The sequence below is a fragment of the Gymnoscopelus braueri genome, assembly GCF_963280865.1.
Source record: "Gymnoscopelus braueri genome assembly, chromosome: 24".
NCBI lineage: Eukaryota > Metazoa > Chordata > Actinopteri > Myctophiformes > Myctophidae > Gymnoscopelus > Gymnoscopelus braueri.
In genome coordinates, this window is record NC_137626.1 from 27,544,409 (window position 1) to 27,565,347 (window position 20,939).

The 20,939-nt window shown below is 46.0% G+C and overlaps 1 protein-coding gene across 6 annotated transcripts in view; it reads left to right on the forward strand.

The window, feature by feature from the left end:
- The window catches only part of LOC308080886 (dedicator of cytokinesis protein 9-like), a 103,291-nt gene continuing 82,352 nt past the window's right edge, over positions 1-20,939 (forward strand). For all 6 annotated transcript variants that reach the window (XR_013932759.1, XM_080422946.1, XM_080422948.1 and 3 more), the window contains exon 1: positions 1-447. Coding sequence is in view for 5 of the 6 variants with exons in the window: in XM_080422946.1 (XP_080279072.1) it covers positions 328-447 (120 nt within the window). In the remaining variant the exon portion in view is untranslated. The remainder of the gene's footprint in view (positions 448-20,939) is intronic.

The following is a 20,939-nucleotide window of genomic DNA, read 5'->3' on the forward strand; positions in this document are numbered from 1 at the left end:
TAGCGCCGCAGCAGCAGAGGATTTTTTTGGAGAGACAGGTCTGCTGTAGAAAACACTCAAAACAGGCACAATATGCGCTCTCTCTCGGACTGTGAATGATAGCTATGGAAACATAATATATATTACATAATATAAAACAGAATCATCATGGCAGTGATCGACAAAACAGCGCCACCGCGAATTCAACAGAGGGAGGACAGCCGGAGACGCATCACCATCACCATCTGTCTTTGCTGAGCAGCTCCCACACACTACACTACAGTGTTTCTTCATCACATTATTCCAGGCTGTCTGTCTGTCTGTGTCTGATGAACGGTGGGCTTCGCAATGGCTTCGGCTGCCGCTGCTCCGGAGGCGAGGAAGTTCACGCGGGGTCTCAACAAACCGGGCACCGCAGCAGAGCTGAGGCAGAGCGTGTCCGAGGTCGTCAGGACGTCGGTGTTAATGGTAAGTCATGGAGCCTATATGGAGCCATACTTAAGTAAAAAGTATCAATGCTGCAATGTAGAAATACTCTGTTACTTACTACTACTCTTGTAGATCTGCTATTTTCAAATGGCCGAAATATATATATAGGGCTGAAGAAGTGGTTAGTATGTTTTGTAATAATAATCAAAATCTACAAAGTAACTAGTAACTAAAGTTTTCAAATAAATGTAATGGAGTAAAAGTATAATATGTGCCTCTGAGATGTAGTGGAGTAGAAGTAAAAGTATTGTACTTAAGTACAGTACTTGAGTAAATGTACTTAGTTACTTTCCAGCACTGTGCACAAGTAGGCCTATGTTTTATTATGCGAACTGCCATCTTTTCACACAGTCACAACTGGAGAGAGGGGAGGTGGTTGTGGAAGGGGCAAACCCTACCTTTAATAGTAGGATATATAAGCCTATATTTATATATTTGTTAGCCCCATATATTCTATATTATTTGTGGGTAGACATATTAATTATAGCAAATAGTCTGTTGTTGTAACTTTCACAAAGAGGGTTGCCAGGTAACTGAAATGTATAGCCTATCTCCATCTCCTAGGCAGGCAGGCAGGCACACACATGCACGCACGTGCACGCGCGCACACACAGACACACACACACACACACACACACACACACACACACACACACACACACACACACACACACACACACACACACACACACACACACACACACACACACAGTCACACCTCTTCTTTAATTCATGCGTCATCTGACTACCCAGGTGCAGTAGAATGCACCTTGCAACCTGATAGGATCTGAAACAGCCGAGTAATGACTGCTGTATGACAGTGAAACATTCACTATTTCATTCTGACTGGGTGTTACTATTGTATACACAGTATGAAACTATAGCTATCTGATAGGGTTACATGTATGGATAATCACTAATCAGTTAGGGCATAATTTAGTGTTCACAATTCACAACCATAGTCTTTTGGAAATATTGTTACATCGTTAGGGAAAGCTTTGTGAGTGTCCAAGAAGTATGAGATGCAGAAGTACATAAAAATTGGCAAAGGTTGTTCCTCAAGTTGACCGTGATCAAAGATGAAAGTGTCAGGCTAAATTATAGTTTTTACTTCTGCCTGAGGAATAGTTTTGAGGAAAGCATTGTTTGCACTTTGCGGAAATAGCCGTGGCAATGACATACACACAACGAGAATTAGAACCCTCTGCTTCCTCAAATAACTTATCCTTCAAATCCCTACTTTGGCTCTTGGTTTCACCTGGAATACAACAGCCACAGATGGTTGCCTGTTAATATCATTGCATTTTAAGCAGGCCCTGGTATAGTATCCATTCTGCTATCACTCTCAGTGAGGACATGCCCCTGAATGATTCAGGGGCCAGAGCTGGACGGGGGCCCTGGAACACACCAAAGTGAAGCTTGTTGATGGCAAGTTTACCTGCTGTACATTTGGAGTATTTTAATCACTTAAACCCTGTATGGTTGAGCGAAGTCCCTCAGGGCTCTATGCTAGCGTATTTTCTGTTTTCGGTCTGCATTAAATATCTTCGCTGAAAATAGTTGAACAACACGATTGTCGATCGGTTATTTTCTGCGAAAGGTTTCCCGTAGGAATCCTGGGGTTTAAATGGTTAAAGGTGCACTGTGTAGTACTTTGCTGCGCGGAGTCGTCCCCAGTAAATACAACTTGCAAAGGGCAACATCATTCCCATAACCCGAAGGGACGGCTGCATGAGACATTCCCTTAACCTGGAGGGATGTGTTGGCTGTTTAGATCCCATAACCCAGTGGGAAGGACACATTATAATTAATATAATCTCTGCCGGGCAGAGATATTGCATTCATCCCTGCCTCTGTGTGTGTGTGTGTGTGTGTGTGTGTGTGTGTGTGTGTGTGTGTGTGTGTGTGCGTGTGTGCGTGTGTGCGCGCGTGTGTGTGTGCGTGCGTGCGTGCGTGCGTGCGTGCGTGCGTGCGACACCGCCGCTTCTCTCAAACTACCTGGCCACTGTGGCCAGTAAGTGTCATATTTCTTTTGCTCGCTGGCAGCAGGTGCATTATTTTTTATTTTAATAATCCCTGAGCAATCATCCACAGTACACACAGTGGATGTTCACGTTATTTATAGTTTAGCAAATTATACGTCACAGGCAGCGTCCCGGCCTATACAGGCACTAGACAACTTTCACAATGGATGGTGTTGCATGAAAACAAACATCCCCCTCCTTAAATCGTTACTACAACTAAAGGTTTCTTGTCAATTCTCCGTAACATACTCACTATGGGATATCAGCGCCTCCTGGCGTGATGCAGAGCTACATACCATAAACTCCCGGGCCATTCATTGGCTGAGAAGGGTATGTCACGTGTCCGGTAAACCGGAAGAGGTATAAAACCTCTTGCGTGACGTGGCTCATCCTCTTTCGCTTCTCTGCATGGCAGATGCAACAGCTCAAGACATACCTTAATAATAACAAACGTAACTTTGATCAGGACAGAAACCAGCTTTAGCCCACTCGGTGGTACTTGTACTAACCAACGGGTTTTCCTCCTATTAAAAAAAAAAAGTTTTATTATTTCCGCTCCCGCGGCTATCTTCTCTTTCTTTCTTTTACTGCTAAAGCAAGTTTTCCTCCTTTGAGTTTTCCGCGCTCTTAGCCTTGCGGTTGAAAGCTAACAGGTTAGCTCGAGATGGAGGTTCCACGTCCCTGCGTATTGCTGCTCTGCCGCTTGATGATCGCCGGGGATGACCCTCGTGGTTTCTGCATCTCGTGCCTCGGTCTCTACGGGGCCGGGGCATTTCCAAGATGCACCGGGACGCTGCGAGGACTGCGCTGTTCTCCACGCTGCACCTCGATAGCCGCTTAGCCAGGGCAGCGCCCTGGCTGCGGGAGGCAGCGACGTCTCGTCCCCGGTCGTCGCGGATCCAGCAACACGGCCCAGGGAACGTGGGTGGTGGGGCCCACCACGTGCGCTCACAGTCCACAATGGGCCCTCCGGCAGTCCCGGCTGCGAGCGGCGTTAGCCCCCGCTCGCAGCACTTCCAGGCTGCTACACAAGCCGTGCTACGCAGCACTGCAGCAGCCGCTAGCACCGTGACGGGGGGAACCACCCAGGTGCTGCTACCTAGCGGCACTTCCTCCCCCTCTTCCCAGCCGTCTACTCCGCTGCCACAGCAAGCGTACCGGGCCAGCGGTGCGTCGCCAGGAGACAACGAAGGGGCGCCGGCGACGGCAGCATAGGCGAGGGGAGAACGAGGCAGACGCTCGTGAGTGAGTTAGCCCAGACTAGCTACGTTAGCTGCTTCGCTAGGTTAACGTCGCCTTAGTCAGGCAGTGTTTTGTTGGCTTAACACCCATGCAACAGGTTATTAACAGCGTTGTCCTAGCCTAGCTTGCCTCGCTAGGATAACACCAGCTTGTTAGCCTTCTCACTCTGTGTATCGAGCAAACCTCGGGGGCTTCTGAAGACCTTACTCGATGGACAAGACGGCTCCTCGACTGCCAGAAGGCCATGTTTAATGAAAACGAATGTGTGTTTAAAAGTACAAATTTTTTCTGCCAAAGAAATAAATGTGTTACATGTTACAAACGATCTCGTTCTTTCACGTGGCTTGAGTGCAGCGGAGCAGTGGAGTCCCCTACCGCGGGCTTCTCTGCTCCAATGCTCTCTGTATATAAGCCCATAATGTCTGTGATGCCCGAACTCCGGTATCCCAGACATTGATGGGCTAATATCTGTGCATGTAATGTAAATGTATCAACGTTCTCAATTACATAAGCCCACACTGTCTAGAACACCCGAGTCCCGGTGTTCTAGACATTGTTGGATAACATCTGAAAGAGCAGCGGAGCAATGGAGTCCCCTGCAAGAGGGCTTCTCTGCTCCAATGCTCTCTGTGTATAAGTCCACAATGTCTGTGATGCCCGAACTCCGGTATCCCAGACATTGATGGGATGATATCCGTGCGTGTAATGTATCAACGTTCTCAATTACATAAGCCCACACTGTCTAGAACACCCGAGTCCCGATGTTCTAGACATTGTCTGTGCATGTTTTTGGATCATATGAAGGTAATATAAAAACCCACATCACCCCTGTCCGCTAGAGGGCGCAAATGCGCCAGTGGAATGGGGTCACGCCGGTTTTTGCCTTCCGTCCCACAGGAAGTGCCCAGGCACCACTGTGAACCGGAAGTACTTCGGTCAGACATGACCCCTTGGCCGTACCGCCTCATGATTTGCAGGCCACGTTCGCCTTTAACGAGCGACAAAGCATCCCCTACGGGGAGGAAGGTTTTGTCGCCTCACAGGCTTCCGTCTCACAGGAAGTGCCCACGCACCACTGTGAACCGGAAGTACTTCGGTCAGACATGACCCCTTGGCCGTACCGCCTCATGATTTGCAGGCCACGTTCGCCTTTAACGAGCGACAAAGCATCCCCTACGGGGAGGAAGGTTTTGTCGTCTCACAGGCTTCCGTCCCACAGGAAGTGCCCACGCACCACTGTGAACCGGAAGTACTTCGGTCAGACATGACCCCTTGGCCGTACCGCCTCGCGTTCGCCGCTGGAGGGCGACAAAGCACCTCCTAGAGGAGGACAACTTTGTCGACAAGATGGCGGCGGCCAGAGTAAGTTGGGAAGAGAGTACTGACAGTAGCGTCGATCCCATTGGGAATGCGGATGTGCTCTGTCACTCTACGTCAATGAGATAGTTCCAATGTTGGTACTATAGCCCATAGAGGCCCGCTTTGCGGCGACATCAAAGCGTGACGTTACTCTCTCTTCTACACTCTGGCGACGGCCAAGGTAGGATTAATCATTGATATATATATAGTTTTCACTGTATATATCTTTGGGCTTAATTCTGACGCCGGGGTTTTTCCCCCTGGCCAGTCTCGTGACTCCTCCGAGTCCTCCGTTGGCCCGAGGGTTAGCACCGCCGGCGGCAGTGGCAGCGTCACTGGTCCCCATGGCAACGGTCCCCATGGCAACGCTCCCACTCTCCGAGCGGCCGATGACGTCACATCCACTCGCTCGGTGTGTGAAGCAATGGACGGTTTGCAAGCCGAATGCTTAGGTATTGCTAAGCAATACTAAAGGGTTTCAGGCTGCATTTCTCCACAAATCCCCCCGTGACAGAAAAAGTATTGTTTTCCCGTGCAAGGGGTCCAGCAGCCAATACTCTGAGGGAGGAAGTCTCCTTCCTCTTGAGCTTGGGCGCTATTAAAGAATTACTTCCGATACTTCTGTTTACTATCCCAGTACATCAGCGTTACACTGTGTGTGTACAGGGTTTTTCAGTACAGCAGTGACACACTGTGATTGTACTGATCAACTCCCCTGATCCGCAACAACACATTGTGGTTGTACTGGTGTGTTTTCCACGTGCTCTTATGCATATAATCTCCTATGTCGGACACGGTGTTGTTCCTCTCATGCAGAGGGTAAGGCAACCATGTCTCTGAGAGAGGGGGTTCACTCTCTCTCCATAGTGAGTATGTTACGAAGAATTTGTCAAGAAACGCGAGGTTACGTTGTAACCCCGGTTTCCTTAGAATTCAGAGTAACATAGTCAGAGAACTATCTATGAATCGGAACCAACTGGTTTTCTATTCGTAATATTTTCTGGTGGAAAAGAAGGGGGGGGGGGGGGGGTACGACCCATTCTGAATCTGAAGGGTCTCAATAAATACTTGGGTCAAAGAGCGGACCTCTGTCTCCGCCATTTTGGAGGGACAGATGCCCCCTTTGCCGTACCGCCTCACGGACTACAGGCCTCGTTCGCCACTAACGAGCGACAAAGCACTCCCTAAGGGGAGGACGACTTTGTCGACGCTCCGTCCGGAGCCTTTGGGCTCAGACGAGAGGGCGACGGCCAAGGTAGGCTTACTTCGGACGGCCCCGTTTGTCAGAGTGACAGCGCCGTTGGTTTCCATGGAAACAGACAGGCTGCGCTGGCGGACAAACCGGATGCTGACGTCAGGCAAGGTCCCCGTGACCGGTCACGTGACCCCGCCGGGTCCTAACGGACCGTTAGTGCCTCTACTGCCTCGAGCGGTCACCTCAGGGTTAGCACCGCTGGCGGCAGTGGCAGCGTCGCTGGTCCCCATGGCAACGCACACAGGGTTAGCGCTGCTAGCACCAGGAGTAGCGTCTTTGGTCCCCATGGCAACGCACACACAAGGAACCGGTTCCCTTGGAAACGGATCTCAACGTTTCTTGGCCCATGGTGATTTAGCCTTGTCTAGCTTGTTAGCTGCTAGGTTTACAGAACCTCCAGTCAGGCTACTGTTGCTTCGATTGGCGGCTAACTGGCCTCACTAACAACAACACATTGCAGTGTTGTTTTTTGGTGCAGCGCATAGCCAGCCCCGCTAAAGCAACACCACGGTGGCCACCTTCCACCGCTACCCTTCCACGGTCTCTAACGGCCCGCATGTGCGGGTCCGCTGGATCACGTGGCGACATCACCGGTCCAGTTGGAAACGTGTGCGTTGTCCGCACTGGGTGACATCAGAGCCCCTCCTGACTCGCTTGCTGAGGCAGCTTGTTGGAGAGTTTGCAGTCCGGAACTGTTTTACTATCCCGGTACTTCAGTGGTACACTGTGTGTGTAGGGGTTTTTTCAGTACAGCAGTGACACACTGTGGTTGTACTGGTCAGCTCCCCTGATCAACAACAACACACTGTGGTTGTACTGGTGTATGACCCTCTCTGCGGACGGTGCGTTAAGGAGATGGGTGGACCAGCATTGTTTTCAATGCTTATTTCCACGTTCCTTTCTATCCACCACAGTCAGGAGGTGGCGCGGCACACAGACGTGGCCGTTTCCCCACTTGACGTCGAGGGGTTTTTCACCGTCACCGTCCGTCGAGCGTCTTGGTCCCGTCTCAGCAGACCACCTTCATAGGGGATCTCGCTGGGCTAGACCAGGCTCACGGCGCGTCTGTCCCGGGCGGGATAGACAGCGTTTCGGCCTGGGGTCTTCTCGCGTGAGGCGACAAGTCACATACAGGCTATGCGTGCAGGCGACGGGTCTCATGACTTCGGCCTTACACCTGTTTCGTTTGGACAAGCCCCACGTGTGACCTTTTTTCCCCGGAGGTGGATGTGGGCTCTTGGAGCCCCGTCCACCTGAGGTTGTCATGTCCTGATCAGGAACCGACAACACCACGACCGTGTGCTATGCCAAAAAGCAGGGAGGCCTGGCCTCTCCAGTGTTGGACAGGCTAGCTGGCGATCTGACGCTGTGGTGCGACGCGCGCCTTACGTCAACCAGGGCCTCACAGGTACCGGGCCTCCTGAACAGTGGAGCGACTCTGTTGTCCAGGGGCATTTTTTGGTACGCAGATTGGCCTCTCCTCCGGAGATAACAAGCCAGATCTGGGCCAGGTTGGCCGACTGAACTGCTTTATGCATTCCCGTCACTGGAGTTGGTCCTCTCAACTTGTCAGACTCCACGGACTGTCAGTGCCACTGGTGGCACTGGCGTGGGGCGCATGGAGGTTAGGAATAATCCTCTCCTCTACAACGAGCCCTGGGCCCTCCCCCCGATCAGAGATCTGCTACGGCAGGCAGGGGTCGGAATTTTCCACAAGCAACCTCAGGACCTAGACCGGTGGGCTTGGCCCGTGAGGGGGAGACCTTGACTTCTTATGGCCTGCCCCCTGAGGTGGTAGCTACCATCCAGGGGGCGAGGGCCCTTTCCACGAGGTCTGCGTACGACGACAGGTGGAACCTGTTCGTGTCATGGTGTCTGGGTCAGTCACCGCCGGTTGAGGCCTTCCGGGCCTCGGTACGCAGCATCCTCATGTTCTTGCAGGACAAATTGAACCAAGGTCTGGTTTTCTCGACGGTTAAGGTGTACCAGGCGGCCATTTCCGCTTGTCACGTGGGTTTCGATGACATGACGGTTGGCCGACATCCGCTGGTGCGTAGTTTTATGAACGGTGCCAGGCGGGCCAGGCCGGTCTCTAGGCCTCTGTTCCCGGCCTGGGACCTGGTGGTGGTGCTGGGGGCGCTTTGCCTCCCACCGTTCGAGCCTTTTCACTCTATGGATCTGGAGATCGTTAGTCTCGAAACGGTTCTTGTGGTTGTTTTCACTACAGCTACACGGGTCAGCGACATACATGCGCTCTCAGTAAGTTCGGAGTGCATGAGGTTCTTGGGAGACGACAGCAGGGTTTGGTTAAGCCCGACATGGCGTTTGTTCCCAAGAACGGAATGGTGACCCAGACACCGGTTGAGCTGATAGTTTTTCATCCGCCTTCTTTCGCTTCGGCAGAGGATAGGCGGCTGCACTGTCTCTGCCCAGTGAGGGCGTTGAAGCTCTACGGCCGGTCGTCGTCGCAACTTTTTGTCTCCTTCGGCCCAGATGGTCGGAGGAAGGCAGTGACTAAGGCGACGCTTTCTAGATGGAGTGTGGATGCCATTAGGCTGGCCTACGTCAGTAGTGGCGCTCCAGTTCCAGAAGGACTGAAGGCTCACTCTACTAGAGGCGTGGCTACTTCCTGGGCCCTCTCCAGGGAAATGTCGGTCCAGGAGGTGTGCGCGGCCGCAAACTGGTCGTCTCCATCGACTTTTGCGGCTTTCTACAGCCTGGATGTGGCAGCGGCGTCAGTGGCGCACGCTGTACTGGACATAGCGGCTGTCTCTAGTTAGGGTAGGGGAGGTTAGGCAGGTCTTTTGTGTAACCCGCCTTTTTTCCCTTCTCTACCTTCCTTCTCTTGAGTCCCCTCGGAACCACCGTTGGTAGGTTTCCAGGGGAGGAGGCCCTGTTTCCTTGTTTTCACTTATGGGTCAGACTTGTGTCTGTTCATTAGATGAATAGGCAGACTTGGTCTGTCAGGGTCCTTTTCTTTCAATTATATACCGCACCCCGGCCCGGAGGGCTGGGGCGCCCGTGAGGCCGAAGGTCACGTCCAGGGGGACGGGGCCTTATGGCTAGGGGGCGTGCGGACCTGAGATTCGGTATGGCTATAAGCCCCAGGGGGGTTTATGTATCCCATAGTGAGTATGTTACGGAGAATTGACAAGAAACTCAGGGTTACGGATGTAACCCCGGTTTCTTTAGAATTCGGAGTAACATACTCACCTAACACCCCTGTTTGTGTGCATCTGCATGCAGGAAGCGTGTTAAAGAGGATGAGCCACGTCACGCAAGAGGTTTTATACCTCTTCCGGTTTACCGGACACGTGACATACCCTTCTCAGCCAATGAATGGCCCGGGAGTTTATGGTATGTAGCTCTGCATCACGCCAGGAGGCGCTGATATCCCATAGTGAGTATGTTACTCCGAATTCTAAAGAAACCGGGGTTACATCCGTAACCCTGAGTTCTGCCTTTACGGACGTGGTCGACTATGTTTTACAATTTGTCCTATATATATTATTTATTATATAGATTTAACAGATAATACGTGTATATAGGGCTGTCACAAACATTACATGACATGTTTGTTTTTGGCTTTCTTCACACGTTTGAAAATGTATGAACATTTTTCAACATGGAAACGATTATGACGATTATGCAAAATAATTGCGATCAGACAATTATGAAATAACAGTCCTACTTGTACACACCTGCCTCTTCCACACAGGATGCGCGCGCGCGCACACACACACACACACACACACACACACACACACACACACACACACACACACACACACACACACACACACACACACACACACACACACACACACACACACACACACACAGTTTTGTCAGCTTTGTATGTGTAATATGTTTTGTTAATCAGATGGACGTTTTCTCTAAGTGATGTAGTAGACTGAGTGAGTGGCCAGTGTCTATAGAGCTGTTGTTTCAGAGTTATGTGAGGAAGAGGCAGAGAGTCCTGGAGATATATAAGAAGCTAGTTACACAAGTGAAACACATCCTAACACTAATTTTATTGATAATATAACATTAATATAAAAAGAATTATGTAAAAAAACCTTCATGGTATGTTTTCTTTAAAACCATTTTCATTGCAACAAATAGCAACTTAAAATATATTGATCCAAGCCGGAACACGATCGACTGATTGATCATTGAAATAACATGCTCTGAAAATGCCCACCCATCTGAAATAGCTGTATTAATGCTCATACTCGGTATCAGAGGAGGTACTCCAAAATAAAGTTGGCTACTTTGTCATGAAAAATTGGTTCATCGGTGCACCCCCCAGGTGTCAGCGGGCCTAGGAATCTTTCTGTGTCTGGTTAACTTGCATAATGATGATCAATATGTCCATGTCACTCAGGTTAATGCTCTTTTCCATCAATTATAGAATCCTTTCCGGCCCCATTTCCCCCCCGGTTAATTCATGTAATGAAATAATCAAAGCCATTTAGCATGTCTCTGTAGAAGTGCCGAGCCTGACTACTCGAGACCTGTTTACAATTTCCCTGACTTCTTCTCACTTTGTGTTCCTTTGACAAGTACATTCTCTGACCATGAAATCCTTCTTATCTTGTCGCACAAAAGACCTCTGTTGTGAATCCCCAGAGTTGAATGAAGGCTTGTTTTACCTTCAGTGAAAACACATCTTACTCCTTGTTTTTAACACATATCTGGGGAAAGGTGACTTGAGTTATACTGTAGATACACTTCTAGCAGCAACACGCGGCTTCACACACCACTGATATGGTTACTCACACTGCAGTAAAACTGGCATCTAGGCTACTTCAGGCCGCTAGCAGTGCCAGTGCCACTTGAACCCCGACAGTAGCTGTCGAGGAGGGGGGCAGCATTTGTCATCCACTTTCCTCACCCATGTTTTCTCAGTTTGTCCAGGCATTCAAACTAGAGGCCTTCTGTTCAAGAAACTCTAGTGTCGAGGGCTGATTGAGGCTATTGCTTTTCCCTCATTGGAAACAATATATATACTGGTCTCAGGGATTAAAGGAAACATTTGCAAATGTTCAACCTAAATCCAATTGTTCTGATGTGAGGACTGAGGAGGTCAATAATATAGTTTGGCAAAAAATACCCGTTGTCTTATCTCACGTGTACGCAGTTTTCTAATTCTAGTTTCTAGTTAGTCCTGATCTATAATAGTCTCGAACTGAGGTTGGTATTTCTTGTGGGGCTGTGGTCACATCATCCAGGCCCCTTGTCGCTGACCACCAGTGGCTGTGGGATCACGTCAGTGCTAACGGTTTGATATCAGGGTTGGGCACGGGGTCATCGTGTTACCCTCACATTCATTAGTGTCTCAGCCATACTGTACTCCATAAGGAGCAGAGAGTCGTGGCACAGCTGTCACTGGTGCCCATTTCCACAGCATGGGGAAGTAGCCTGACTTGTTCACCTCTTTTGTTGACCGGGGGTCCCCCAGGAGTCTATCCTTGGCCCACTCCTTATTTTCCCTCTACACCAGTGGTTCTAGCCTGGGACCAGACGAATCTGCGAGCGCAAAAACATTTTGCGATTTGGGTCAATCAATTTCCTGCTCCAGAAGACGTGGGTGACCAATCAGGGCCCAGTATTCGAATGTGGGAGACTGTAATTGGTAGTTGGTTGTAGGTCTAACCAGACCGAGTCGAGGGCCATTGTTTTGATCCCGCCCCCTTGGGAAAACTCATGGAAGCACCAGACTCATATCCACGCAGTGATATAGTCTGGCTACGCGAGGCTACAGTGGTTCCCAAACTAGTGGTCGGGACCCCAAATTATTTTGGGGTATATGTGTATACAGTATAAGTGTATACAGACTGCACAGGTGACAATTGTATGACTTTTTAATACCTTTAAAATAAAACAAAATGAATAAATAAACTACTAACTACTAATAAAACCATTACTGCATCAAAAGTAACCAACAAACTATACTATAAAATAATGGTCAAACATTGGCCAAATTGTGAATATTACCTAAGAAAGAGACACAAATTTAGAAAATAGCCGATCTACAAGCGCACAACGCCTCGCAGTTCGAGGCGTTGTGAGTTTGTAGATCAGCTAGTTAGTAGTTTCCCTATAAGTATCTGTAGAACCGAGTCAACCTAAATGTAATGCCTCAACTCCTACAATTGTGGTTGTCAGGGTGGGGGGTCCCCAGTTTAAATATGATTATTTTGGAGGGGTCCCAGTTCAAATGTTATTATTTTGGGGGGTCACAGCCTGAAAAGTTTGGGAACCCTTGCTCTATCTATACCAAATCCCTTTGCTGAAAATAGCTAATCTACAAGCAAAATGTCAATGAAGCTTTATCCGGCAAGAGCAGATTCGCTTGATTTAGATTGTGATACAATCATTCCAGTCAGCGCATGTTTTCTTCACATCTAACTTGTTCCGTAAGTACATTCCAGCTGGTATGTTGCTGTGGTGAAGGAAAAAAAGAACTGCATAACTAACTAAAGATTGCATTGGTTTGACAATATAAAGCACCACTGAGAAAGCATGAAGTTCTATCCAGATGACGCACACGTGCTGTCATTCTACATATGTTGAAATATTTATTGCCTTACATTGCAACGTAATGTACAATGTAATGATTCTATGACTTGTGTAATGCAAGGTTGGACTTTCATGAAACCAACTTCTGTGATCAAGGAACTGGAAGTAGCACTTGATTTCTTTCCCTCTCCTTGGGTGGTGAAACAGATATCAAAATCAGACTATTAGCACAAAATTGAACATGGACCAAGCAGATTATGTCAATATATAGAAATGCATCCTGGTGCTTTTGTCATTTAGCTTATTTGAACAACTGGCATATTGATCATCTATCGATCTGACGCTAACAATCCAAGGTTCTACCAAAGTTCAACATCGCTTTAACCTCTACTACACCAATAGTCTTTGCCGAAAATAGCAGATCAACAAGCTCACAGCGCATTGATATGCAGCACGTTGTCAGCTTGTAGATCTGCAATTTTCACAGAATGCTCACCAATTTTTGAGGAATGTTTGCCTATAATGACATGCCCAGGGACACTAGGGGTTCGTGTGCTTAATTGGTACTCCTGATAATCTATCAAAAGATTTAGAAAGTAATCTGTAACCTCCAACCCCATGTGTATTGCTATAATGACAGTCGCATCTCTGTGCTTTATTCAATAATTAAAGAGGTGGTGGAGGTGTCCTGGCTATTTTTAAACCTGCACAGCAAAATCCTGAGTGTTACTTTAACTCTGGGAGTGTACAAATGGAGCTGAAAGGGTCCAATGGCCGTCGGATCTCTGTGCGTTGTTTAATAGTTAATGAGGCGGTGGGAGGTGGTCTGGCTATTTTTAAAACCTGCATGTTAAAATCCTGAGTGTTAGTTCAACTCTCAGGGTCTATATTGTACACTGTGAGAGTTAAATGAAAACTCAGGATTTTTACTGTGCTGTTAAGTGGTTTCACGCTGGGATCCCGTGAGTCCTATCAATTATGAATGCATGCATATAGGCTATCATCTTATCATCGAAAGGGCAAGGCAGGGTGAGAGGGACAAGCTCACCCACACACACACACACACACATCACACACATACGCACACACACACACACACACACACACGGTAGTCAGTGTAGGTATCTGTGTGATGGGTTGTCAACTATAATGGAGGGAGCGAGGTGGAAATGTACACTGCAAAATCGTAAGAGTTAACCACTTGAACCCCAGCATTCCTATTCTTGGATTGCAACGTAACGAGCTTTGAGCTTGTAGATCGACAATCTTTGGCGAAGCGAGATTTAGCGTAGACCGAAAAAAGTGGTACAGGTGCAACTCCGTTTCGCTAAGACCAGAGGGTTTAAGTGGTTAATTTAACTCTTGAGAGTTGACGGGGATCCATGTTCACACACTCAGAGTTAAGTGAACACTCACAAATGTTCAGGGTATCCACACACACTCGCCCTGTCGTTACAGGAGATGTGGAGGACCTTAAGTGATGCCTTTTGCCTGCATAAACAAAGTGTGCTTCACTGACACACAGATACACCGGTACCGTAGATACACAATTGTTATGTCAGTCATGGTGGGCTTTCAGCTACACTTGAGTAAACAAACAGCATGGTTTTTAATAGGGGGAGCGATACGGATAGACAGAGCACAAATACACACACGTTGCACGCAAGTGTTTTTTTTACCAATGGAGCATAGTGGACAGATAGCCGACATACACACGTACACAAACCCACATATATGCACTCATGCTGTAGTTAACGCTGGCGTTGTGGGATTTCAACTATACCTTGTAAACAAAGACTGCTCAGGAGCCAAGCAGCAGAGCAGTAAAAAGACGGCCCCTGCAGTTTTAATAAGCACTTCCAACTGTAGGAATTGCTGGCTTAGAGGTTTGTCAAGGCCTACCTCGCTCTGCCCTATCCTCACCTCCTCGCTGACTGTGTAATGCTCCACACACTCACACACATCCAGTGTACATTCATACTATGGCTGGGCAATATGTGGGCAATACGTGTATGTCTTCAAATCAATATCACGATTATTTCAAACTTTTGCCTCGATTATGATTAATGAAAACTTTTTTTCTTTATAAATAGTGAAAATTGCAGATGTTCAAGCTCACAACGCATTGCGGTGTGATACGTTGTGAGCTTGTAGATTAGCTATTTTCACTATTTTTGTACACCACCATTGTACAACGAAGTATAACACAGGGTTAAGTGGTTAATGAAACAAATTGATTTAGCCGATTATTATTTGTGATTCATTGATATGTAAGAAATAACAATAGTAATATATATAAAAAAGAAAAACTGCTTATTGTTTATTCAATTAACATACATGAGCAAGATTAAGTCGGTTATTGGTTCTAAATATCGCTTTCAGCCCTAATTCATACACATACACACTCTTTCATCCACTGCGCCTGCTTTAAAATGCACACAGCTGCAGGTCCTACCCAGGATTTGAACCCAGAGATTTGAACGCGCAAGAGACCAAAATTTATACCGCTCATCCAAGAAGGAATCGCCTCTTGGATTGCAGCTTTAAACCTAAAAGAGTGGAAAGTGCCATCGTTTGCCACCTTGCCTCCCATTTCTATCCAATTTCCTTAAGCACTCCAATTTCCATTTTCCACTGAACCCCAGGTCAAGTCTATTCTAGAGGATTTGTTCTGATTATAGTATTGAACTAAAAAGAACTGGTGGAGACTAAGATAGTGTGCATATTGGCTATTGCTGCAGCAAGGCTGACCTATTATAATTTTGTATAAATTTATCATGATTACAGAGGGCTCACTTGAAGCAGGCCAATGGTCAAGTTGCTTTCAAGCTGGTGTTGTTGCACACTGAGGCCAGGACTTTACTGGCTGTATGGTTGCAATGCATGCCTTTATTTGGGCTAAATCATTGTCTCTTTGTCATTACCACCCCTGTGCTCGCATAAACACGGCCTCTCTCTTTCTCTTCTCTCACACTGTATTTTGTTCCTACTCATCCTCAGTTTCACAAATGTATGTCATCAACACACACACACGCGCGCACACGCGCACGCACGCACGCACGCACGCACGCACGCACGCACGCACGCACGCACGCACACACACACACACACACACACACACACACACACACACACACACACACACACACACACACACACACACACACACACACACACACACACACACACACACACACACACTTAATGCCCTCCAAAACGATCAATAGACTTAATCAAGATCACCATCTGAAGTGACTGAAGGATTGGTGAACCAAGTAATCAGATTTGGGCATATTGCCAATCACAGTCAAATCTGGAGAACTTGCTCATCAGCATGTTCTTCTTTTCTTTTTTCTTTTTTCTTTTTCAGCCAGCGGGCGTGCAAAAGACATGTTTCTGCAGTTTGCATGTCACATGTTTTTCTTGTTATTAGGGAGTTGGCTGCGTTTTTATTTTCAACCTCAGCGAGGGCCTTCAGGGTTTATGCTGAGTGTCTGTATGATGTGTGAATGGGAGATTTCATTTCAGCTTATTGCAACATCCTTATGTGAGGTTTCCTTTGGTCTCTTGTTGTGGAAAACCATGTTTGCTTCATGGGACAATAGAGTCATAGTCAAAGTTCAGCTTCCATTCTGTGTTTTCTTTTTGTTGCCTTTTTATCCCCCACAATATACAAACCCACTTAACACAAAATATGGTTGAACTTGGTTCACTTTTGATACAACCCTTTCAGGAAATAGAAATCTTTAAAGCTGCAATCTGGGACTTATTTTGACCACTAAAACCTATTATATTTTGTTTACCAGTGTCCCCCAGGGGTCTACACTAGGCCCCCAACTCCCCCCCCCCCTCTATACCAAATCTCAGTCAAAAATATCCGGGCTACAAGCTCACAATGCTTCTCAACGCGACACATTGTGAGCTGCTATTTTCGCCAAATGTTTGCCCCGCAATAGGGACACTAGGTTTCATGTGGTTAACTAATAAAAGGTTATTTTAACCAATCTGTATGGTAGAGTATGTTAATACAATATAGCTAGCACATCTGCAGTGGTTGGAGGTGGTCTCTCTTCCATTGAGAAATGTAGGCCCTAGTGTCGGGTAGGACACCTACTTGTTGACAAGTAGCCCTGCCTGAAGCTCATAAGCCCAACACCCCGCCCCTGGTATGTGCAATTACCTTTCTTATTTGGGAGAGGACATACAACTTACAGATTGTAGCTTTAAAATAAAATGTGGGTTTTATCTCCTATTTTGAATAAAATATTTGGAAATGAATGTTTTATCATCAACTAAATGCATGGTCATGTTGTTTCACATTTTTGAACTGATTGAACTGGATGTGTAGCCTACTTATGTCAACCGTGACATGTACTGTAACAATATGTTTATGCATTATGGAATGCGTGCGTCTGGGCGAGCGAGTTTGCACTCAGACCATGTGTGTTGTGTGCATGCCTGCACGAGTAGGAATGTGTCGAATGGGAACATATTACACACTGCATGGAATTAAGGTATTAGCAACCCTTAAGTGCTCACAAGAAAGTATTTGTATAGGATTAGATAGTCTGTAAATGAACTCCCTGTGTAGAGGGGAATGGATCTAACGTGTCTGCAGTTTAACCACTAGAAAGGAAGGAGTTAATATTTTCTTTTCTTCTTCTCACTGGACTGCTTTAGTTTTTATCAGGAATGTATTTATGGTTGTAAGCAAAAGTTGTCTATTATAGACCTTTCCATGCCAAGGATCCCCAAATAGTCATTGCCTCATCGTCAAAATGTTTGAAAAATATAGAAAATTATGACATGCCCAAAATAGAGATACCAGGTTGAACGTGGTATAAGTGGCACAATCATTTTATGAATTGAACTTGAATTTAGATCAAATTTGCTTGTGCGCGTTGTGTTATTTCCCTCCTTTCCAATTCGCCCCTCCACCTCAGCCCCCACTTTGAAAGCCTGTGGCCTATTAAATGTCTTTGTATATAGAGGTGTAGCCATAAAGATGCTCACCAATGGAATGACACATACCGCTGCTGACCTGGGATCAAATCGCACCTAAAGACTAAGTCCTTTAAAGGCAATGTCACTTAATACAAATCCAAAGGCAGTGGACTACGCTGTATTTATTGTTTCTGTATTATAAATCTTGCTGCCTGGTGCCCCCATTATTTCTCCTTGGACCTATTCATGAATGTTTTCTGAGCAAAAATATAGTCTTAAGATTAGAAAGCTGCTATTTTCACACTACAGTGAGAATATTTTGTCCTAAAGCCATAGGTGCAGCTATGGTAGGTAACCTTGTCCACAACACTCATTCAGTGGCCTAGTTTTGGAACCCAGACAATGGTAGCAGTGTGGTAGTGCTTTTGTGATTATTGGTTAGCCAAGAGGACAGAGGCTATTCAACATAGATAAACCCTAGTGGCTAGCTAGAGCTTTTAATTGCTTTTCAATCAAACCATGCAAAAAGAATCCTGTCCCAGTCTGCATGAGTACCTACAGGGCACTCGTAATGAGGAACTCAATATATCACACATTCATATAAGAGTAACCCAGATTCTTTTGGGATGCTCATTAATGTTTGTCTAAATTTAGGTATCTGATTAACGTGTTGGCCTAGAACACTTTGCGAAGCAAAGAATAGAAGAAACTAGCTGTAATGTTGCACTTACAGCCATTCCTTCCTCTCCAAATGATTCCCCTATTAGTATTAAAGCTCAAGAACTGCACAGAATATGACAAAATGCCATTTCAACCTGCCTTCTTGGTTGACCTTAATATAATTGAGTTCTAGTTTTGTAAGACTGATTATTTTTTTTGGGGAAAAATAGGTCCATTACTACACTCTCCAGTCCAGACTCTAAAGAGTGTGATAGTGGAATTCTAGACTGGTTAAACTAACACTGAGGATGTTACTGTGTGGCGTAAGTATGCACAGGCTTGCAGTTTATCTGGTAATATTTTGGCATATGAGTGAGCATTCCTTAGAGATGTATCTATTTGAAAAGGTTAAGTAAACCAGCTCAGTCTGGCAGCGTTTTCTTTTTCCAGTGAGTCATCCAGTGTCTTTGTTATTGCAGTTAATAGGGTTGACCTGTAGGGGGCGGCAGTGATGCATATCCATGTCTACCACTGTATCTTAGGTATTATTGAAGTAAACCTATCATGTTGTAAAGACCTGGAGAGGTAAAGACAGAGTTTAGTTATTTCTCTAACTGATCATTTTATTTCTAATAGAAGGGGTGTGTATCACAGGCCAAATATGTGTGTGTGTGTGTGTGTGTGTGTGTGTGTGTGTGTATGCGTGTGTGTGTGTGTGTGTGTGTGTGTCTAGATGACCGTGCATAGCTGTGGTCTTTTACTTTCACAAGGGTCTGGATTTCGCAAACCCAAATCTTTCCACGCGTTCTTACATTGCAACATTTGAGGTTGAATGTACCAAACTGAGGTAAATCTTCATATTGTATACTGTCATTGATTGCTTTTCAACAGCCCCCCCCCTCAGTCCACCCCTTTCTCTGCAAGATTTGTGTCTGAAATGACAGTTCTTTGTTGCCAGGAGACAGAGCTTAAACACTGGTGTTGGTCCTTTTCTTCCAAAGAAAAGTGCGAGAGAGTGTGACGTCATTCCTGTTTAATAGATCTGTCGATGAAATCCAGATTGCTCCTGCAAACGGAGCTATGCAGCCAGTGACTTTCCCAACGGGAAAAGGCATTTCACTAACCATGAAACAGGGGATTTTGGAGTACAAATTTATTAAAAAATAAAAACTTTATGGCCGCAGAGGAATGTGCTATTTGGTTAAATCCAAGTGAATGGACATCTGAGTAGTGTTTTATTTTGCTCTGCTGACTTTCAGGGATTTGTATTTTCCAGCACACACACAATGTTTTAATTTTGTTGTTTGTTTCGTATGTATGTACAGTGACCTTTCTCAGCCGATAGATTGTCATTGCGAAACGCTCTGTTAATTCTAAACTATCAGAGGGTCTCATAGTGGCTCAGTGAAATGGTTCCTGCCAGGTCAATTAATGCATAGGCCTGTCACAATTATTACATAATCGCAATTATTTGAGATAATCAATTATTTTGCATAATAGTCATTAATCGTTTCCATGTTGAACATTTTTCATATATTTTCAGACATTTCCAAAAATAGTGGAAATAGCAGATATACAAGTTCACAACGCGTCTGTAGGTCGGATATTAGTTTTTTTGAAAGAATCATTTCTTTGTATATTTAGGTTATTTATCACATCTGTCCAGTGCAACTTTAAAGCCTAAAAGGCAAACAGAAATGTAAAATGTTCATATATTCCAGTGTTCAACGACAAAAACTAAAATTGTGCAATTATTTGTATGACAATTAATCTTCCTGTAAAATGTCATAATCGTGACAGCACTATTAGTGTATTGTACAGTATATCTTATATAGAGCCATTCTATTCCTTAATCACTTGGACGTCAGGGTTTAAGTTGTATTTTTTCTACAAAATACAACCCACATCCCCCAACCACCCACTACCACCCAGTCCCTCACATCCCCTGTATCGCCCTGGGCAAAAAAAAGGAAAGACAAGAATCAAACTTGAATAGATACAAATTTAAAATGGAGGGGATGGTGTTCAGCCGTCATCAACCTCAGGTGTGACAGACGGGTAAAGTATCCAAATAGTACAGAAAAGGTCTCTTTTCGAGGTTGCCTTATAGTTACACCACATTTTCTTTATATACATATATAAACACATATATAAATATACATAATTTTTTTTTTAGGTGAAGACTGATCGGACCAAGACAGAGGTGCATAAAGTAACAATTTATTGGGGGGGGGGGGGGGGATTCTTTACAACAGCAGGGAGGGGGGAGTTAATCAAACAAAACAACTTTTTCCCAGACTGGGATATCGTTCCAATAAACGTAAGGGCGTCCTATGTTGCCTACAGACAAAGAGAAAACACAAGATTAGGTTTATGTCTGAATCACATAACTAATGTTGAGAAGTGGAGTATGTCGCTTACCGCCCAAGCAAAAGTCCTTCCACCAAGGAGAGCCAGCCAGG